The sequence below is a fragment of the Actinia tenebrosa genome, unplaced genomic scaffold, assembly GCF_029948245.1.
Source record: "Actinia tenebrosa isolate PJP-AT-01 unplaced genomic scaffold, QUT_ActTen_1.0 PGA_scaffold1__47_contigs__length_23844297, whole genome shotgun sequence".
Taxonomy (NCBI): Eukaryota; Metazoa; Cnidaria; class Anthozoa; order Actiniaria; family Actiniidae; genus Actinia; species Actinia tenebrosa.
The window spans coordinates 14,277,475-14,299,522 of NW_028292578.1; the positions used below are offsets into that span (position 1 = coordinate 14,277,475).

Genomic DNA, 22,048 nt, shown 5'->3' on the forward strand with positions numbered 1-22,048 from the left:
CACTAACGAACCAACCCAATTCATTCATAACTAATACTTTAACAACATAAACCCCGCATAATCTATACTAAAATATTAAAATAGCCACAATAAAGTACGCAACCTATTTGTTTAAGATCTAATGATTGCTTCCTAAGGCTATGGGATCGGACTATCGGATATACATGGGAAACAAAACATTTGATCTATTCGTGTACCTGTGTTGAGATTCTATCATACTGTTCAATAATTAATCAAAGACTGGTATTTCAAGTAGATATCTGGTGCTCTTTTGTTAAACATGAAAGATGGCGATCAACTTGTTTATCTTAACCTGGTGAACCTGTGAATCTGATTGATTCAATACTTTTCTTCTTTTTTCTCTTCTTTTCATTTCTATTTTCTTATTCTTTTATCTTCTTTTATTTTATTTTTTTTTTTTTTTCTATTTTCTGTTTTTTTTTTCTTCTCTTTTAACTATTCTTTTTTTTCTTTTTCTCCTTTCCTTCCTTTCCTTTCCTTCCTTTTCATTTTAATTTCCTTCATTCTTTTTATTTCAAGAATGTCTTTTCTTTTTCTTTTTCTTTTTCTTTCCAGTTTCTTTCAATTCCATTCCATTCTATTTCATTCCATCCCATTGCATTCCATCCCATTCCTTTCCTCTCAATTTTCAGATCTCCTTGTTCTTAGGCACGCTATTTGTTTTACGATTGTTTAAAGGTATCTCGAATAGAGGCTTAGCACCATCACGTGATGGCCGCCATGTCAGATGGCAGGAACAAAGGGATATCATTGTTCTGCCATCTAACCACAGGCAGTCCAAGCTGTATAATGGGCGCCAGCACAATCAGTGTGATCACCGATGCATGCACTGCGCTAGTAACCCTTCAGTTTCCGAATTGAGGGAGGGCGTGGGATCAAGAGGTACCCACTAATAATTATTAGGTTAATCATAGATTATTAAATAAGCGATTTAGATGCCAAATTTTCCATTGAGCGGTTACTCATCTTTAAAACCCAAACTATTTTATAAAAAAATTTTCTTGAAGTATGGGTAGATGTACAGGGGAAATAAAGTGTTCAAACCCATTCACGATATTAATCACGGATGTTTCGTTCATAAAAATTGTAGACATTAGGTTCCAGGCTACGGTAAGCGCGCGCTTGCTCTTCCGATTCGCATGAAAACGAGGCTTTTCAAAATGGACGGCAACGAAGTTGTGCGGTTTGAGAAGTCTCAAGAAATCCTTCTTTTAGTGACTATAATATGAAGCGATTTTGACATGGCCTTTAACTATTTTGAGATTGATGTCCAATGAAGGTCTGGGGATGGTTTTAGAAAAGGAAGCAGTCGTTTATTTCCTGGATGTTTGAAAGTCTCGCTCGTGGAAGAAAATGGCGGCTATGAAATTATCCATTATCTCTTTGAAACCGTCAAAAATATGCGATTTCTTGACAGGATCGGAAGTTTTCCCAGATTCAGGTAAGCATTAATCGTATTAGGTATTCAGTTGGTGTGCTGTATTTACAATTCATATTCTACTAACATTTTTTTTACAAAGATTTATGTACTATTATTTTTATCTGTAATTCTAAACCACAAAGACGATCATTCCTTCGATCTGTTTTCCCGCCCTGGGAATTGCCACGCGCGTCATTTTTGTTTTTCCCGCCATTAAACTTCAAGCTCGAAGGTTTTTAACAGTAATATCGGTTGTCTTTGGTTGATAATGGCCGCGGAAAAGTACAAGGATATTTCTTGGAAAAACTATAAAAGTCTCCCGAAAGAGGAAAAAATGGAGGCCTTTTGGTACTTCATGCGAAAGGGGTAAGTACAAAGTCATTATCCTCAACTCTTGTTTATGTGTTAGTTATGCAACCTTGTTTTTCCTGAAACAAAATCAAGTTAAGATTAAGTTAACATACTAAAATTGTCTATTTTTTAGAACAAGACCAAAGCACGAACTAGAATATGATGAAAAGGAATTGTAAGAAAATATCTGTAAATTGTTTGTGTGCATACTGTAAGCTTAAAATAATTATTGATGTATCCATAGTTGTTTCGTTGACAAACCTATATGCTAATTAGATTCAGTGTCAATTTTTCGTTGGTATAAACATAATTTAATTAAATATTGCAAATGTTTAGCTGTCCTTTATTGTTATATGTCATAGAACTGAAGAGGGAAAAAAAAACTGAAGATGAGAAGCAATTGAAGAGGAGGATGGATTTGAAGAGGCGGCTAGAGGAGGAGAAAAAGAAGAAAGAGGAGAAATCTAAGGAAAAGAAAATAAAATTGTGAAGACCTTAAAAGCAAACTCCCTTTTTTTGTGTTATTACTGGCTGTAATTTTACGTACATTGTTCTTTGCAAATCTTCCTTGTTTTCTTTAGGGGTACTTTGCTTATATTGTCAGGATGGCATCTTCTGTGATGTTCCTCAAGCATATATTTTACCTAATAATAATAAAATAATAAATTTTATTTATATAGCCCACATGTCTTGAAATTTAAGGTGTTTTACCTGGTCCACATGGTTTCTCACACTTGAGTATGTACGTTTTAACTCATTGAATGAGTTATGTATGGACTCGATGCCTTGCTCCCCAAGTAAACCTACTCCTGTGTTGTATTTCCTAACCCAGCTAACCATGTGATCTTCTAAAAAGTGTAGCTTGGGGAAGATGCTTGCTGACGGAAAAAAGTGGCGATATAGTGCCAAAAATGTTTTGATATCTGATTCTGCAACCAAAGTAAAATAGTTACATGCATGTGTTTGAATGTCTCCATCAATAAGAATAATTTCATAATGACCATGTCAGCAACTGTCCCTACCTAGTTTAGTTATTTCTTCATCACTAAGTTTGACAGCTTTGTTCATAGTCTTGTGTACATTGTTGTAAGAATTAAGCACTTGAGAGAACTGATCTTGAACCATTTCAGCTTCCCATAACTCAATGCCAAGCTCACTCCATACTTCAACTGCAACACTTGAGAGCAAATTGATGTTTTTGGCCTTTAGGAGTAAAGAAAAATAGTAAAATAGATGAGACACTTTATGCTCATATATATACTATGCACTAACTAAAACTGCACGCTTACTAGATATACAATGCTTCATTTTTTTGGGCAATACCTTAAGACATTTATCAGTATGATTTCCGTTAAAGCTTCCACCATGGTACGATTGTCTCTCTGCCCCGATTTCTTTGAGAACTTTTTCTAGTTTCTTTGCGCATGGTCCATCTCCAATTTTTAGTTTTGAAGTCTTTGCCTGTAATTCTGCTTGTCTGTTCTAAAAATGAATCGTAAATATTACTTTTTGATACTGAAGCAATTTATACAATGATTATTTTTAAATTTGATGTCAATTGATAAAAAATCCCTTATATTAAAAATAAACATTGCTCCAAATACGATTTGGATGATACAATAATTATCTCATTCTACTTAAAGCAACTTACCAGTTCATCAGCTTGATGGCGTAACTCATCAGCTCTTTTAAAGATGTTTTCACTGTCTTTGTCTCCATCAGTGGAATTCAGTAATGAAAACATTGCATCATGTTCACAAGCTAATTTGTACAAATGTATGTTAAAGAATATTAACTATTTATATTTAGCATGCATGCTGAGTTGTGTGCATGTGTATTTATTACAGACATTACCTCTTGCCTCTTCAATCAAAGTGCTTTCTTTCAGTTTTGTTTCTTCATACAATGACAATGACTTTACAAAATCTTGAAAAGCATCACACCCAGTCTACATGTCAGCATTGAAAATTATTAGTTTATACAATTTTGTTGATGTGTATGTGATATTACAAATAAACAAAAAGGCTATCAAACTGAAAATAATTACTCCTATCAAACCATACTTTATTGTTTGATTTTGCTAGATCATCAGCTACCAGTAAATCCACTTTGTGAAGTGCTTGTCGGAGGAGGTCATACAGCCTATTGAAAACACCAATGCTGATATGCAAACCAGGTAAACAAACCTAAGATTGTATAAATATATAAAGTTGAAAGTTGTGATTTTGGTCTTTATGTAATTAAAATGTTTTAGCATTTTACTCATATTCATAACATCTGAATTGACATTTATTACAAATATTATAAAAGTTACCTACATGATCAATAGGAATGTTTATAAGTGGTGGTCTTATTGCATTGTTGTACAGTTTGGCTTTTGAGTGTGGTGATCCATCTTTTTGATACTTGGCATTATCATCTCTCAAACTTTGAAGGGTTCTCAATGGTTCGGTCTTTCTTTCTGATTTTGGTTTGCTCATTTCAGTCTGTGTTATCGTGCACCACAGACATGGATGTCTTCCTAAAAATACATTTTTGTGTTTTGTATTATTCCTGATAATTTTTAAAGTATATAGTTAACAATTATTTACGGAATGCAAAGTTGTTATCAAGCAAATATTTACCAAGCAGAAAGTCTTGAAGCTGCAAGGTAAATGTTGTCCAATAACCACTGAGCCTGAGGTGAATAATTGTTTTAGCATATACTGTTTACAAAAAGCATGATTTCTTTGCATTAAAAAAAAAACAAAAAAAGACCAAAATTTTGTTATTTTTCAGCATTTGAGTTCCAAATTCATTCAGCACTTGTTCATGAATAATGGCTTCAGTTTTGATTATGCTAAGCTATTTGTTCTATTGTTTTCTCAATTTTTACAACACTCGTCGCAAAGTGATTGCTTTAAGTCATTATTTTGTTCGCAGCTCAATATCCCCTGCTTCAGTGGAGTGAATATGGTCTCAGTATTCCGAGATAGCTAGCCAATGAGAGCGTGCATTCTTACGATGTTGTGACCATAGTATATGCTAATTATACATTATATATATTCTGTTTACTAACCACTTGCTCCTGAAATTCCATATAAGTCACATAAAAAGGAGTAGTCCCCAAATGCAAAAAGTATTAGTTTATATTCTCTGAAATATTGAAAAGTTAAAATTGTCAATTTAGACACTAATTTTGAATGAATACCTTCATGTATAAAAATCATTGGTCAGTTTCTCATTTAAATAGTTTATGGACATTATGTACCTGAATATGATTGTGTTATCTATAACTTTTCAACAATTTAAATTGACAAACATAACTGTTCATAAATAAGTTGCATATGTTTACAATAGAAAAAGCATACAGATTTAAATAAGAAAAAAGCTGTGATATGAGCAATGCCTATCTATTAATATACATGCCTCCATTTTTCTTTTTGTAGACAGTCTATGTTATTGACATATCTGTCCAACCCAACCTTAAGATTATGTGGGTTGTCTGGAGCCTCAAAAAGATTAAACACTACAGTGTTTCTTGTTGAATTTGGGGTTGCTGTGTTGGCAATTTCAAATCCCATCTTGAAACTTCCCCCTTAAATCAAAAAGCAAAATTAACAGGAACAGGTGATAACAAAGATAATTTCTTTTTCAGAAAATTTAAGATAAACATGTCATGTGACCTGTCTTCATTTCATATTGACTGTTTTTATTATGGGCTCTGAAAAGAGACGTTTGATTTTAAATATCTTTTTAAGAAGCATTGGACCATTCACTTTTATTTTTTTATTATCGGCTCCAAAAAGAGCCATTTAATTTTGTTTGTATGATGTGTGATAGTTCTTTTCACTCCATTTTAATTGGTACTCGTTCGATCAGCAACTCCATATAGTAACTGTATATCCAGCTTCCATTGTCATATAGCTATCTCCTGCTGATAATGGTATCAATACAAATTGATTAATTACTAAAATTTATGTGCAATCTTACCTCCCTTATCTCCCCCAATCTTTAGCCATATTTCATCTTTTGGGATTAACCCATCGTGCCATGTAAGTCTTTGATGCCTAGTACATAAAATATGGTTATTGCACAATACAGTGTGTACTGTTTTCAGTTTGGTAATATTTACTTTTATTGTTATAGTTTTCATGATGTAACAATATTAATTACTTCTTATTTGCTTCCAGGTGACCTTCTATCATAGATTTCAAGTTTGAAACCTGACCACAAGGTGCAGCCCGAATTTCACTTCGCTCATTCAGCTTTGAAAAAACAAATGGCACAGCCTCACAGTAAACCTGAAAAAGATACAGGTAATGCAATATTAACTACAGTATAAATGTGGAATCATATGAAGTATTCATGAGTTACGAAATCACCAAATATTATTTATCCACTTGCTTCATCGATTTGTTGTTCTTTAGCCAGAGATCTTTGTTTTTTCTCACTTGCCAGTTCTATTCCCCAACTTGATAGCCATCTGTGAATTAATTTATGTTGTCAAGAAAAATGTGTTTCTTTATATAAAAAATACAGCAACTATGTATATCAATCACTTTATTTTATTTTCAGAATAGATCTTTTTTGAAATACAAAATCATGGTGCATTGTGGTCTAGCTTTAAAACAAACAACACCATATTTGGCTTAATGAACAAAAGATGTTTGTACCAAATCTATTCCACAATGCAATGTGTATTGCAATTTCAGAAAAGACCTATGTGCGTGTGTATAAATGGTGTATAACCTTCTTATATTGCGTATCTTATTCCAGGGAATCCCAAGATCAGACTTCATGGCCAAGCCTTGTTCTGGAGGAATGTCGATACTCAGACCAGCCTGATAGAATTAAATCACTAATTATTATGTGTGTTTCCTCGACTTTTTTTAGGTAGAACTTTTTGTAAGGTTGAATAAGAAGACTTGTGTCAAATAAGACCAAGAACGTTATTTCTATTTTTTATTATATGTATTTTTTTACCTCTTTAATCAGTTTTTGTCTTTCTTCTTTATTACACCGTCTAAACTCTGCCGTTTTCTGAATCTTACAGTCATTATAAGAACCACCACTTATTGTTTTCCTTGTTTCTTCTATAAATGATGCGCGTCTAGTTTTCAAGCTGGCTTCAGTGCTTGTAACCCGAGGCGAATGTACAATTGACAGTTTCAAAGGCTAGAAGGAATGTGGAAAAGAAAATGAAATAAAGGGGAACCCCGCTAATCTGCCCATCAAAGGGACATTCAAAAATGGCCGTATTAACGGGGTGGCCGTAAGGCGGCGGGGTTCCACTGTAGTAGAAACATGATAAACTGATCAAGATGTTCTAGAGTACAAACACCAAAAGTGTTCAACATTAAAACCACTAAATACTGCTCATATTGTTGTACATTTATAATCAGTAAACATCATTGCATATTGTTTGTATATTTATAATCTAAATATCATTGCATATTTTTAATAGGAGTTTTGTTTATAGTAATACGATATACTCTGTTTTGGTTTGCCTTTTAGAATACTTACCGTCCCCCCAGTTTTCATGATAATATGCGAGTCTTCATTTGTTGATAATTTCCTTTTAATTAATTTTGTAGCTATAATCTCCTCGCTTTTCTCCAATGGCTCTGTCAGTGGCTTATCCATTATTTGTGGCAGTGTCAATGTGAAAGGCTGGGCGAGATAATTGACGCACGTAGCTTCGTGACCGTGAAGCTGATCTAGGGGGAAGGGGTTTTTGCAAATGGAGCAAAGCACGGAAAGAGAACGAAGAATGTTTAGAACTATTCGTGGTGGTTTCTGAAGAGTGAGCGCCGATGTCGGAGAATTGCGCACAGGACATTTTGAATTTTCTTGAGTATGATTTAGCCAGCTCCGGATACATTCAAGACAGAAATGATGTTCACAGGAAGACTGTAGAGGCTGTTGAAGAACTTCTTTGCAGATTGGACATATCACATCATGAGGAGGATTCAAAAAACGGGAAATTTCAGGAACAGGTTCAATGATTTTGGCTGGAATGATATCGTCTGGTATTGCGATGTTGGAGAGTGTGTGGTCATTTCTGAGAGCCTTTATTTTCTTGGGACGTCCTTTACCTTCAGAACTTTTTCGTTTTCTACCACCACGTTGTTTTGATTTAAAATATGTACAAATTTGGCAATTATCGACGTGTGGAGTCCATGCAAAAGGCACGACACTACATGTTGCATCTTCAGCGGTTATTGTTCTGCAACATTTTGCGTAGCAGTTGTTACAAAGTTTATTCGGATGAATGTTATCATCATCATTTTCGATGTTTATGTTAAAAATAACCATTAATTTTTCTTTTATTTCAGGTTTTTTGCAACTGTGTACGTAAATAGTTTGCTTCTCGCCCATATAGAGACGGCAAATCCTGCAGGTTTTTGCCAAGCAGTCGCTGTGAAACTGAGTTGACATGTCTAAAAATGTTTTTGTAAAAATAGACATTTTTTACTACTTTGTAATTCAAGTAAAAAAAATGTTAGGAGCTTGAATTCTTCATTTTGTTAAATTTCAGTCTCTAAGCTCAATCGTAATGGCTCACCTTTTCAACGAAAAACTTCCAGTGATCCAAGAAATTGCATTTTGTAAAGTTACTTTTCATGCTCACGGCAGAGTTGCGAAAAATCACTTCGTCGCATGATTTACAATAATTTGCAAATACATCAACTTCTCGTCTTATTGAAACACTCAAATTAATCTTCGTAACCGTAGGGAACTTATTCAAGTATTTTTCTTTTGTTTTAAAGCGTTCACTATACAATATTCAAAGCAAAATTGCCGGGAAAATTTTTCAAAATTGCCGCCATTTTGGTTGCCAGGGGAGGATCATCTTGGCAACACAATTTGGCCGCGCGCGTAGCCTGGAACCTAATGTCCGGATCGAAACGTCCGTGTAATAGCGTTGTTCGAGTCCACGAAAGCCACATGTGAATTGATTTTTTTTTTTTTTTTTGTTATGCTCTCTCCCTTGCCACTAAGGTTTTTATCCAGGTTTTCTGGTTTTCCTCCAATAAAAATCAAAATTTGAGTGGGAGTTCAGTGTACATGTGTGTTTAAAACATTAAATGTAGTGATAGTGAGGGCGGAGTGTGTAGTGTACTAAACATTAGTCTCTGGCTAGGGAGACAAGGCAACAACTTCCCATATCACGATGTAAAATAAAAAACTTGAAAAAAATACTTTCCAGAAATCGTTTAAATAAGAAAGGGGGCGAAAACTGGGTGCATTTCAGGGGGAAAGCATAAAATACTTTGAAACAAGGAGTTAATCTAAGAATTTCCATGGAAAGCAACAAAAACACCACTGCTAACGAGTTCCTATATTTACATTTCCACCGAGTTATCCACCAGCTAAAATCTATTAAAGCGTATGGAAAGTTATCATATTATTAGCAGGAGGAAAGTAGAATAAAAATAAATATTTTGAATAAAATAAACCATGTTTTTCTAATTTGTTTTCATGTTGTTGTTTTTAATCCAAACACCATTACGCTTAGCGACCAGCGATGATTCAATAATGTATCTTTTAAGAATATCATTATTTTTAGTATTATCCTTGTGTTGTCTGGGAACTAGACATTATGAAAGCGGAAAGAAAAATGGAACATTTTATTTTTGTGCAGAGGATTTTGATCGCGAGGATTGGAAATATCTTAATGTACTTGATAGTGGACCTATAGAAACGAATGAGTCGTTATATAGAGGTAAGTTGAGGGGAAAAGGTTTCCCCTGTTTTTCCCCGGAAGGATTTTAGAGTAGATAAAATATTTTGTTTAGGATTATAAGTATTATAAGTTTTTATGTGATTGTGAGTTCTCAAAAGGTCAAATAAGTGATTTTTTTTTTAATTCGCAGGTACAATGTTTTTGTAGCTGGGAGATCTTATTAATATTCATTTGTTGGATAAACACATAGAATGGGACTCACTCATTGCCGTCAAAATGAAAGAAAAAGAGAGCGAACGAAGAAGAGGGAAAACGAAAAGAAATAAAGAAGAGACAGAAAAAATAGTATGAATGATGACTTTGAAGATGACGATGGTGATGATGATGATGATGGTGGTCGTTATGATGGTGATGATGATGATGATGATGAAGATGACTATGAAGATGACGATGGTGATAATGATGACGATGATTATAATGATGATGATAATAATGATGATTATGATAAAGATAATGATGATGATGATAATGATGATGATGATAATAGTAATGATTATGATGATGATAATGATGATAATGATGATAATAATGATGATAATGATGATGATAATGATGAGGATAATGATGATAATGATGATGATGATAATGATGATGATGATGATGATGACGATGGTGGTGGTGGTGGTGATTATATTGATAATAAATATGATTAAGTTAATAGTTAATGTTGATGTTGATGATAATGAGAGAGACTCACCTTCTAGTTATGGCCAAGTATATTCGATTCATAGTTTATTCTCGATATTTTCGTCTTAGATTATGACAATCCTAAAGCAACACCAACATTAAAAACTGACAAGAATCCACAATGTAAAGCGCACAAGCTCCCAAAAAAGTGTAGACTTCTGCGCAACTGCCACGAGGTCAATTGTGAACTCAACGTACTTGGAAATAATGGGTCAATGAAGATCACATTTCCGCCAATTAGTGCGTCACTCACAGCTACAGTACAAATAACAGTCAAGAAGCCAAAAGTGCATAGTACATACCATCTTAAGGCTGGGAAGTCTTCAGGAGTAGTCATTAGAGAGTTTGGCTACAAAATCGGTAGCATGCAGACTCAAGTAGAGTTAAGCTTTTCTTTGAAGACTTTGAGTGGGGGAAAACTGTCTGTCAAGGTAAATAAAAATGGATATTGATAATGAGTTAATATTAATGATAATTATTACTGTCGGATCAAGGAGATCCAATAGCCCAACCCCTTTCCATTTTTCTTTTTTCTTTTATGTTGTCGTCCCGTGAGATAAAATCGCTGCTTAAAATATCGGCAACAGCCTTTTGCATGCTACATCCCTACAAGAAAGCATGCTATTCTTTTAAACTGCCAACGGTTATCAGTGGGCATGTCAGATATGAAAAAAGCTTTATCTGTCTGAGTATCCACTCCATAAGGACTCAATATTCGCTTATGATTATTCACAAGAATATTTAATAAGCTTACTGTATAATTTTACATATTTTAATTTAGTTAACTTTTGTCGTTCTGTTTTTAGTTTTAGCTCGCTGATTCAATCACATTAATATAAAGCATAAAGAGAATCTTAAGCTTTTCAAATCCCAGTAAAATAAAGAACTTCTAGCAGAAGTCTACGGTTTTTCAGCTCTATCTTTATCTAAACACAGCTAGAAACGGGTTTATAAATGGCGGGTTTTAGGAGTTGAAATTTTCAATCGAATTTCAATTCAATTCTTCTTTATTCAGTCTTTTTGACCTTTGAAAACATCTTACCTTATCATTTTGATAGTAATCTTTCTTCCTAGGACCATTTTAGAGGAATAATTGGTCATTTAAGCATAGATTTCTAGCTTTATTTATATATTCTTTGGCTGTACTTTCGACTTTCTCTTTAAAAGGTCCAAAGGTCATTCAAGGTCATTTACTGGCGACGCGCGCCGAAAAAAGGCGTGAAAATTCCTTCGTGCTGCACAACATAGGAAGCCCATGTATTACATTTTTGGACAGTAACTGTGCTTAAATAACAGGGACGAATACTAAAAATTTGCAAGGAAGTATTATTGTATCGGACTAAATATTCAATAAACGAAATCATAAGGATAAAAAAGTCTTGTGTGTACAAAAACAACAAAACACAGGTGCACCTTGGAACACCCCTCTGAATCCGCCCGTGGTTACATGCCTTAGGGTAAGGGGGAAGTGGGATTTTTGGACTTGATTTTACTTCACTCAGGTTAATATTTGCTATAGACCTAGTATTCTGCGGATTAATTCTTTCGCTCCGCATTTCATTTAACTTTGGTTTGGAGTGGAAATCATTTGAATGTCGATACCTCACTCCTATAAAAAATATCCTTAAATGAATGGAATGAATCGCTACATATCTCCTGGACTTACTGCAAACCCACGACACTAACTCCTAGTCTACTATACTTGCCAATCACATTCGCGAAACCATACAATTTGCCGTTGGTGTAAAGTACGTTTTAATAGGCGTTTCCATGACTGAAACCATAGGCATGTTTTCTTGAAGCCTTCGGCCTTCCACAAACTAAAAATTAAGATATAGCGGAAAGCAAGCAGTAGGAACATCGATGGCCGCTATCAAGAAAACCGTACTTCTTATTTTAAAAGCGAACGCTCATAATGAATAAATAGCAAAAAACAATAATGAAATAAGGGTGTAAACTAAAGTTGTTTAATAATTAGTAGCAAATTGAGGGGGGAACCTTCCCTGCTAGCAGAGTCTCCTTCATTCGATTCGCGATTCTTGGCAGAGATTCTTCTTTGTTGCGCATGCGCCCTGGTAACCTAGCAACCCTGACATATGTCTTAAATATCAAAGTATTCAGATTCACGGAAGACATTCAGTTATGTTACGTCGCTGACCCGTGTGGCATCAGTATATAGTAACCCAACTCTAATAAACACAGTCAGCATCAGGTTTACTAAAAGCTCACGCAGATTCCAACCAATATTTTTTTGGTCAGTTTTGTTTAATGAAGTCGCCACGGTTACACAAATCATAATAAATTACAATACTGAATAAATAACAATAACAATAGCAATATAAATGATAATTAATAAATCTTAATAAATAAATAACAATAAATAATATATAAGCTAGATATCAATCAATCAATCAATCATTCATTCAATCATTCAATCATTTATTCAATCATTCAATCATTCAATAATGATTGTTGATCAGCTTGGACTTTGAAACGAAATTTAACAAAAAGACAAACGCTAGAAGATTACAACGTTTCTTAAGAAATGCAAATATAAGTTTGACTGTCTTTTGTATGAGATGATGCTCATAAAAGAAAAATCGCCCTATTAGAACCAAGTTATTTACGTGATCCACTGATCCGTAAAACATTGACTGTTAACTGGACCGTTTCATAACTTAATTTATTCAACTATTGTTTTTTTTTTTTTTTTTTTTTTTTTTGTATTTAATGTTAAATTATTCCACCATCACTTTACTTGATAATGATATCGGACGATGTCGAAACATTGTAATCAATAATGATTGATAGATAGTTTAAACATAGTTAATATGGTTCAAAACTGCCAAATATCAAAAGTGTCGTTGTTTGCTTAAATTTTTTGATTGATAATAATGAAACAAGGGTGTGACGGAAGCGTTCAAAGTTATTCACTAATAAGTAGCAAATAGCAGGTAGGAAACAATCTATTTTAGAGAATTCGAAGCAAGCTGTTTATAAGCCTCCATATTACACCGCTTCACCACTATCAGGTTGGGTAATTCTTCCCCATCATAAACCATTTGCCCCCTGTTTTCTCCATTCAGCTTCACAGTAGCGTGAACACGGGTTTCTTCCTCGACTATGTCGGGCTTGACAGCGACAGCCATTGCCAGCAAATCACAGGGAACGTAATCTTGCCCTTGATTCTTGTAATAATCACAAGATTTGCTATCTATCTTCCTAAAGAAATTAGCTTTCTCTGTACCCTGGCCTGTGGTGTCGTCATAGAACTCCCAGCTCCAAGAATGACGGAAACAAGCTTCAAATGTTGCTAGGTAAACTGGGCAAGTGAGCTCCTTGAGGCAAATAGCTGCTGATTCAACATCGTTCTTGAAGTTAAACTCGGCAGGACTTCCTTCATCATTTCCTCCCATTATCACCACTCTCTTTAGATTCTGTGGCAATGTTGGATCCATACGGCATGCCAGAGCTAGATTTTTCACTGGAGCGACTGCTGCAAGAGTTATCTCTCCAGGGTGTTGCCTTGCTAGTCTGATGATGGCATTAACGGCGTGCTCCTCTTGTATTCTGCTCAAGTCTGGATCAGGAATGCCTTCTGCATCTCCAAAACCGTCCTCGCCGAAAATAAAGGATGTACTCTCGCCTTTCCCACCTTCAGTAAAGTAATAATCAAACACGCAAAATTAACAAAATATATTACTCTTATTATTATCATTGCTACGACTATGTCCGCGGGCTGCCGCACACCTAGACGCCGCATAATATGTATAGAGATAACACTAAGCCAAAATCTCGAAAAGCAAAAAATATTATTATATCTCATAGAGGTTCTGTTGGTTTTTAGTGGTTCATTTTATCGTCAATCAACTTCAGATGGCCATGTCACTGAGTTTGTACATAAAACGTTTTACCGGACAGAAACGAAGTGTGACCGCCGAAGCTCAAACTAATTTGGGTGCCCGTAATCTTAAGCCCCCCCCCCCCCCCCCCCCCCCCCCCCCCCCCCCCCAAAAAAAGCTAAATCCCTAATCTCTGGCTTAATAACGTCTGTTCCAGCATCACAATCAATGATGAACTTTCTTTGGGCCATTTTGGAAGGAAAATCAGTGATCTGGACGATGGATTTCTATCCTGCGCGAATCAAACACAAAATCCCTGTCACGCACGTCTGCGAATCACTGCAGCGAAACACACCGTTTTATAGGCCCTCAAAGGTGTACGATTACTAAATTAGTGATTGGCCAGTTCTAACGCGCTTTAGTCGCATGATTGGTTTATTACACCTTTTGCTGTTCATTAACCGCAAAGGAATATTCATTCAAGCGAAAAAGCATTATCATTAGCGCGAAGAGGCACACAATAACGCGAACGGAGTTTCAAGAGCGCGATGGAACATTCATTAAGGAATTTAGCATAACATTGGACAATCATGAATATGTTTGTGCAGGTTCATTAGCGTTTTCGAAGTTTCATTAGCGCCTTTGTGCAATCAATAGACAAAACCACACATTCAATAACGGTTTTTGGACATTCATTAGCGCAATACATTATTACTTTACTTTTTACACGGGAATTGTAGGATTTTAGCTTTCTTTACATTTTTTACAACCCATGAATATAACCGTTTTTTACAAAGAAAACATGGCGTTAGGTATTGAAGAAAGAAGTGTATTTATCCTTGAATTGCTTCTCTATTCATACATCTGGGAAGATAGGTTTGCATGTGGTTGTACCACTGCATGCATTTTTGTTGCGTGATAACATTTATGTTTCTTGTAGTCGCTCTAAGAAGCAATCTTTTTCTTAGCTCTCCGAGTGGAATGCCTTGCCTTCTAGCTAAAATCCTACAATTCCCGTGTAAAAAGTAAAGTAATAATGTATTGCGCTAATGAATGTCCAAAAACCGTTATTGAATGTGTGGTTTTGTCTATTGATTGCACAAAGGCGCTAATGAAACTTTGAAAACGCTAATGAACCTGCACAAACATATTCATGATTGTCCAATGTTATGCTAAATTCCTTAATGAATGTTCCATCGCGCTCTTGAAACTCCGTTCGCGTTATTGTGTGCCTCTTCGCGCTAATGATAATGCTTTTTCGCTTGAATGAATATTCCTTTGCGGTTAATGAACAGCAAAAGGTGTACTATAAAAAATCACTAGAGTGGTAAAACGTCCCTTGAAGGCGGAATATTTATGTGTACTACATGATGGTACAATACAATACAATACAATACAATTTTATTTGGCACCTTATACTAATAGTACATGAGTGTTTGATTCCAAATATATTATAGGTATATATATATACTATGTATTAGGTAATTTTCTTAATTCATTTTCACGTATCAGCATACATTGATGAATGTATGCTGATATGGCTCTTTGTAGAGACGCTGATTTTGAATTGATTAAGAACATAAAACGACTGTCAGCGCTCATATTGTTGAAATTAATGCTGGTGTTTTTTTTCTATGAACTCTCTTAAGTCGTTTCTATGAGAGTCATATAGTGGACACCAAACTAGAAAGTGTTTTTCGTTTTCTACTCCCGACTTACACACTGGGCAAATCCTTTCATCGTAAATGAGATAAGGCCTCTTATACCTCCCCGTTTCTACTTCAAGCTTATGGTTACTAATTCTTAATTTTGTAAGCGCCACTCTGTGCTTAATATTGGTGACTTGACTTAAATATTCTTCAAAGTTATAATCCGTTTTGAACTGACGAAAGACTGAGTTTATTTTTATGTCTGTCGGCTTTCCTTTCATCATTGTGGAGGTTACTCCATAAAATTTGCCTCTCAATGTCATATATTCTTTGGGTTATTATTTTTCCATATTCATACCATCTTGGAGAAAGTTCATTTTGTTTCATCCAAATTATCCCCAATCCGAGTTGTTCTAAAGTAGTTTTAATTTTTATGCTCCAAAAGGCTTTTTTAGTTTCATTTTTAATATCTTGGTAGACTTCGGCTGAAAGTTTTTTTGGGTGTAGTTCCGACTTTATAATTTTATGCCAGAATTTAAAGCTTTTACTGCATGTTTTGCATTTTAGCGGAAACCTTCCTAACTCAGCTCTGCATGCAAGGTTACTAGCATTTTTTGTCACCTTGAGGAGCATTTTGCAAAATTTCAAATGAACAAGTTCCATGGGCTCTTGGTCTTTGGTGCTTAATGTTTCGATACCCCATATCTCACTTGCGTATAGAAGTATTGGTGTAACAAGCGAGTCAAACAGTTTTATAGTTAATTTGATATTGGATGTGAAAAATTCACCCATTTGTTTTTTCATCTGAAATAGTGCCTTTAATGCAGCTCTTTTTAATTCTTGTTTTGCAAACGTAAAGTTTCCAAAGGTTGTAAAATTTAATCCTAAATATTTATATGATTTAACGTTTTCTAGTTTAAATTTGTTCAAATAGAATTGGAAGTTATTCATTGTCTTCCCTGTATTATTGAAAACCATCACTTTTGTCTTTGTTATATTAACTGTTAAGCCTGATTGTTCACAAAATGCCTCTAGCTTGTCGAGATATTTCTGAAGCCCTTTAGCAGATTTAGAGAACAGAACCAGGTCATCTGCATATAAAAGAGTACTAATCGGTTTGCCATTCAACATTACATCATTGTTGTTACACGAATTTAATGAGTCAGGCAGATCGTGAAGATATAAATTAAATAACGTAGGGCTCAGCATACAGCCTTGTTTAACACCCATATAACAGGAAAATGTCGGAGAAATGTGTCCATTTACTTTGATTGCTGATTGATCAGTGGAGTACATCGATTGTATCACTCTTAGAAAATTTCCATTTATACCAACATTTTCAAGTTTTGCCATTAATTTTTTCCTTGGGATGCAGTCAAACGCTTTTTGAAAATCTACAAAGCAGGAAAAAAGGAAATTTTTTTTTTTTTTTTTGTTCCGTGGCTTACTTTTAACATATTTATCGATTACAGATTTCAGAATAAAAATACTATCTGTTGTTCCGTGCTTTTTTCTAAACCCACCCTGTTCCTGTTTAATTATATTATTCGTAGTTAGGTAATCATAGAGCCGTTTGTTAAGTATTGCCGTAAAAACTTTGCCAATTGCAGAAAGGAGTGTTATTCCACGGTAATTTTCAGCTTTCGTTGGATCGTCCTTTTTATGCAATGGAACAATATATCCTAGATTCCATGAAGAGGAAAACTTTCCGTTGTCTAGGATTTTATTGAAAATTACCGTTAGGTGTCCTTTTAGTGCTTCTTTTCCCGTTATCAATAGCTCATTTGGAATATTATCAGGGCCGGGAGCTTTATGTTTCTTTAGGTTACTTAGAACTTCATATACTTCTTGGTCTGTAATGGAAAAATCTAATTCCCCTTGACTTTGCGACTGTTTGGGTCTCCGTAGTATTTACTGCAGATGTCTGGGAGCTATTAAGCGTCTTGAAGTGATTAAATAAGTCCTTTTCGTTTGCTCGACAGGAGTTTGCATTTTTTGCTTTGCCTACATTAAAAAGTTGTTTCAAAGACTTCCAGGTGGATTTCGAATCTTTGAGGTCAAGGTTCATTAATTTTGAATTGAAATATTTGTTTTTCTTACGTCTACACATGCTTCGAAAGGACCTTTTATGGGTATGTAGATTCCTACGAAGTTGTTCATTATTTGGATTCCTACAAATTTGTTTTCCAAGAGATCGAAGATTTTTCTTTTCGTTTTCACATTCTGAATCAAACCACTTTTGTGAATCTGTATTTTCTTTAAATGCTTTAGTTTGTTTAGTTAGGGAACAAAGACCTGCTTCTGTTCCTATGCTTGTTAGGGTTTCAGTAAATGCCTTAACCATTGAGTCTACATTATCTGCGTTTTCTATTGATTCGCGTAGCGTTGCTTGCATTTCTGTAGTGCTTAAAATGTTTTGTAATTTATCGATATTTCCAGTATGCCACTTTAAGCTAGAAATTGTCGAAAATTCCCTATTTTCTTCTCTTTCTTTGTTTCCACTGTTTTTGGGGTAAAGTTGGATTTCTATTCCATAAGAAATATGACAATGATCGGATAGATCTGGCATTAGTGGATTAACCTTCAAAAATCGAGCTTTTTCAAGTAGATTTGTACTCCCGATTACATAGTCGACTAGACTGTTTCCGTTGTATCGAAAACAAGTCTTTTTGCCCGTCAAGTCACCAACAACCCTTCCATTAAAGATTCGTAAATTGCAAGCCGTGCAAATATCTATTAGACATTTACCCCTTTTATCGACGTTCTCTTTGTCTTTAGAGTACTTTTTCATTTGATTGTCAATGAGATAATCATCAGGTAAATTAAGGTACTTACTGTCATCATCATTTATGTATTCCTGGATTTCCCCAGTTCGTGCATTAAAGTCGCCTTGTAGAATGACTTCACCTTTAGTTGAAAAATTAATTATATCTAGTTCTATATCCTGCAATATATCTTCATCATTCTCTTTTGCATAATTATTTGGGCTTAGGTAAATTGTGCCTACGTATATGTCATTTGTTAGATGGAAAAAGTCTTTACTTATTCTACACCAAATAACATTTTGGTTAGACGTCGGTATATAGGAAACGCCCTTGCTGATTCTATTGTTTATATATAGTGCTATTCCTCCAGCATGGCGGTTTCCTGTTTTGTCACGACATTTTGTATAGTATTTATAGTCTTCTAATTTCAAGTCAGAATCAAGGCTGGCGTGTGTTTCTACAATGCCAAAAATATCATGACTATTAATTATATTGTTAACCTCTTTTAGCTTCAATTTGTTTCCAAGATTTTTGCTGTAATGCCCATGCAAATTCCAGAGTCCTAATCTTAAGGCCCCCGGCATTTGAAACAAATTTAAGCCGAAAAATTCTACGTTTTAAATTCTATAGAAAAAAAAAAGTATATATATATCAATAAGTAAATAAATTACTAAACCTGACCCTGCACCAACTGTGCTATGACCTGCAGAAAGTTCTTTATCAATTCATCATTCTTTTCAGAGGTTGGCTTCTGGATTAAATCTATAGGTTTCGTGATGTCCCATGGTGACGATACCTCAGGCTGTGAATCTTGAAGGTGAACTCTAGTGCTTTGTTGCTCTTGCCTGCGTCTGCGGCTATATGAAATGTTTCTTTTCTTGAGCCCCAAATTAAATTTTAAGTTGCTGACGAGCTTTCTAACTCCAATCTGGTTGCATTCAGTGTCCCATCTCGATTGCAAGCGACTCTAGTGTTGTCAATATATATCACATCATCTGAATAGCTGCATCGGTTATATAGCTCTGTATTTATGTTAAAGATCTCAATGTTTTTCTGTTCATCCCGTGAGGTATATATGATACTTGAGAGCCCAATTTTACTTGAAGGCTATAAACTTTGTACTTGTGATATGGCTGTACTTAGATTTTCTACTACATTTTCATTGTACAGTTTCCCAATGTCATTTGTTCCTGTATGGATGATTATGAACTCGTAGTTGGTGTTATCTTCTATGTTGTTCAAATGTCTCAGAAGCTCTCTTGTACCGCCTGCGATGTACTGCTTATTAACATATCTATTTGGCGCAAACTTGTCTTGCCTTACTCCTCTAAGCATGGAATCACTTAGGATAAGGATCGGTCCTTTTTCATCTTGTTGTGGATGCGAATCTTGTTTACTTTGTTCTTCATCAGTATGCTTATGGCTTTCATTGTTTACTTCATTGCTATTGTTTTGTTCTGCACCGTTCGACTTTATTGATGTGTTTGAAGGTGGAACATCATTACTGTCATTCTCTTGAAGTGCGTCAAATCTGTTTTCAGTCTCTACTTGATAATAAATTATTTGCGACTTATCTGTCGATTCATCATTATCGTCGTCGTCACTATCATCATCATCTTGTTCTCTAGTCGAGTTTAATTTCTCTGATAGTTCCAATAAGGATCTGTCGGCCTCTTCTAACTTCTTATTCAGTTTTTTGGCGTACTTGGTCATTCTTTTGTTGAAGTCGCTTAATTGGTTCTCTAAGGATTTGATTTTGTTGTCGTATTCGGTTTTAAAATCTTCTACGAGATTATTCAAAAATATCTTAATTTCTCCAATCCAAGACTTTGCTTTTTGCTCTAAATCTCTTAGCTCTAAGGAAAGTTCACTCACCTCTATGGTGTTTTTTGTTATTTCTTTTTCGAACTTCCCATTGATCTCCTTTTGAGCATTCATCTATGCTTCGAGCTTTTCATAACGGTCATCATGGCCGTTGACAATTTCTTCCTTCTCCCCTGCAATTTCTGTCATCGTCAAATCGTCTACGGGGTTTTGCGATTCTTGAACATTATCATGCTCTTCTTGTATTATTTGCGAACTTCTATTTTCCTGGTTCTTCGCAGCCAGTTCTTGCAATTGCTTCTCTAAAGCTTCTTTAGCTTCATCTTCGTCATTGAACTTTTTCAAGCAGTGTTTGCCAGGCCGATCAAGCTTCAGGAAATCGTCATAGCTTTCTAATAGACCTGCTTCATATTTGTTAGTCCAAAGATAAAACTTCCTGCTGGCCATTGCTATAGATTAGAGCATGATCAAAATTTAGCCGAGAGTAATCTCAGTCGACCTCATGCATCCGTCCGTCGTATATACCGTCGTATATAGATCGTTTTCACGTGTCGTCATCAATTTCCGGTCGCCATATTGGTGTACCTCGATAGCGTGACTATGCAAAAACATGTGTGTAACAATCATGCCATGACTAGCGAAGTGCTCTGAATAATATGGAATATGTTGCCGGCGAAAAGGAAAAAAAAGAGTTTAGCGAAAATTTATCTTCAATACCTCTATCTGAGTATGCCAAGAAGCTGGAAACTCGAGTGAAACGGCGTTATCTTGATAAAATTTCGTCGATTGGAATCGACCCCGTGTTAGTTGACAGCAACCTTTTTGAGCCGGACTGTTTACCTCCAGTAGAATCTACAGATCTGCTATTTTATCTCGTCCTAGAAACAAGTTTCTACACAAACCAACAGTTTAAAGCTTTTCGTAGTCTGGAAGCTTATAATCAGATGGTCTCCGGATTTATTGCAAGCGTAGAAGGCCACATCATTTCTGACAAGTTTGTTGTTGTCGCGAAGGTGAGACATTCTCAGCGAATGAACGATGCTCTGATCCCAGTATGGATAATCACAGAAAAACAGGGGAACATAATTTCTTGTCACTGTTTAGGTTGTAAAGCGGGTCTTGGTGAGTCGTGTTCTCACGTAGCTAGCGTACTATTTTACCTAGAAGCCTGGACGAAAATAAACGGCAAGTTATCCTGTACCCAAGTAAAGTGCACGTGGATTTTGCCAACCTACGTGAAACAAGTTGATTATGCTAGAGTACGAGATATCAATTTTACTTCTGCACGAAAAATGAAGACGGACTTAGAGAAAAAAATCGATTATCATAACGATATTCCCAGTCAAAGCAAGTCAACACAAGTTTTAGGAACATTATTGATGGTATGGCCGGCACGTTATCCCGAGGGGGGGGGGGGGGGGGGGGGCACGTTATATTCTATAATGTGGTTCGACAAACATTTGCATGATAAAAAAGAACAATAAAAGACTCATCTCCGCAGGCTTAGCCTCGCTTAAGAGTAAACAATTTGCAAATGTCAACTTTAATGTAAAGAATGTGCAGCTTGAACAATACCAATGTTTTGAAATCCCACGGACTTTTAATGGTATCTGTGAATAGCTGACTTATAAACGAGGAGCCTAAGGCTGTGCAAATGGGTCTGTAGTCTTCTAAAACAGCGATATGCATTGAATGTGAAATTGGTGTGTAAAAGGAACTCTTAAAGTTGAAATTCATTATTATCATACGTTCTTGTTTCT

The 22,048-nt window shown here is 35.3% G+C and overlaps 3 protein-coding genes across 5 annotated transcripts; all 3 read right to left on the reverse strand.

Annotated features, from left to right (window-relative positions):
- Nucleotides 1–1,478: 1,478 nt before the first annotated feature.
- LOC148909936 (uncharacterized) lies at nucleotides 1,479–7,181 on the reverse strand. Of its 3 annotated transcripts, XM_089033098.1 has the most exons (15): nucleotides 6,524–7,180; nucleotides 6,179–6,257; nucleotides 5,948–6,075; nucleotides 5,765–5,841; nucleotides 5,201–5,369; nucleotides 4,851–4,927; nucleotides 4,111–4,313; nucleotides 3,856–3,978; nucleotides 3,647–3,740; nucleotides 3,444–3,553; nucleotides 3,116–3,274; nucleotides 2,815–2,995; nucleotides 2,504–2,721; nucleotides 2,340–2,436; nucleotides 1,479–1,869 (listed from the first exon to the last, which is right to left on the reverse strand). In XM_089033098.1, coding segments are annotated over exons 1-15 (1,767 nt in total). In that variant the 5' UTR covers nucleotides 6,574–7,180; the 3' UTR covers nucleotides 1,479–1,867. The 3 variants fall into 3 exon arrangements, with proteins under 3 accessions (XP_088889224.1, XP_088889223.1, XP_088889225.1); XM_089033097.1 differs by lacking the exon at nucleotides 1,479–1,869 and having other exon boundaries at nucleotides 2,332–2,436; nucleotides 6,524–7,181; XM_089033099.1 differs by lacking the exons at nucleotides 1,479–1,869; nucleotides 6,179–6,257; nucleotides 6,524–7,180 and having other exon boundaries at nucleotides 2,332–2,436; nucleotides 5,907–6,152.
- Nucleotides 7,182–13,174: 5,993 nt separating this feature from the next.
- On the reverse strand, nucleotides 13,175–19,056 carry LOC116294030 (uncharacterized). Its single transcript, XM_089032476.1, has 3 exons — nucleotides 18,535–19,056; nucleotides 16,488–17,093; nucleotides 13,175–13,863 (listed from the first exon to the last, which is right to left on the reverse strand). The coding sequence occupies exons 1-3, from the start codon at nucleotides 19,046–19,048 to the stop codon at nucleotides 13,175–13,177; spliced, it is 1,809 nt and encodes a 602-aa protein (XP_088888602.1). The 5' UTR covers nucleotides 19,049–19,056.
- A 515-nt stretch (nucleotides 19,057–19,571) lies between these two features.
- On the reverse strand, nucleotides 19,572–20,402 carry LOC148909937 (uncharacterized). The gene has a single exon (XM_089032477.1). The coding sequence runs from the start codon at nucleotides 20,400–20,402 to the stop codon at nucleotides 19,572–19,574; it is 831 nt and encodes a 276-aa protein (XP_088888603.1).
- Nucleotides 20,403–22,048: the final 1,646 nt, after the last annotated feature.

Coding starts and splice junctions, on each gene's coding strand:
- LOC148909937 (XM_089032477.1), bottom strand. CDS start 20,402: ATGAATGCTCAAAAGGAGATCAATGGGAAGTTCGAAAAAGAAATAACA.
- LOC116294030 (XM_089032476.1), bottom strand. CDS start 19,048: ATGCCGGGGGCCTTAAGATTAGGACTCTGGAATTTGCATGGGCATTAC. Junction 17,094..18,534: donor ATACATAAATGATGATGACA/GTAAGTACCTTA, acceptor CCTGCTTTGTAG/ATTTTCAAAAAGCGTTTGAC. Junction 13,864..16,487: donor TCAGATGAAAAAACAAATGG/GTGAATTTTTCA, acceptor ACTTTACTGAAG/GTGGGAAAGGCGAGAGTACA.
- LOC148909936 (XM_089033097.1), bottom strand. CDS start 6,573: ATGAAGTCTGATCTTGGGATTCCCTGGAATAAGATACGCAATATAAGA. Junction 4,928..5,200: donor CTACAAAAAGAAAAATGGAG/GCATGTATATTA, acceptor TCAATATTTCAG/AGAATATAAACTAATACTTT. Junction 3,741..3,855: donor TAGCAAAATCAAACAATAAA/GTATGGTTTGAT, acceptor GCTGACATGTAG/ACTGGGTGTGATGCTTTTCA.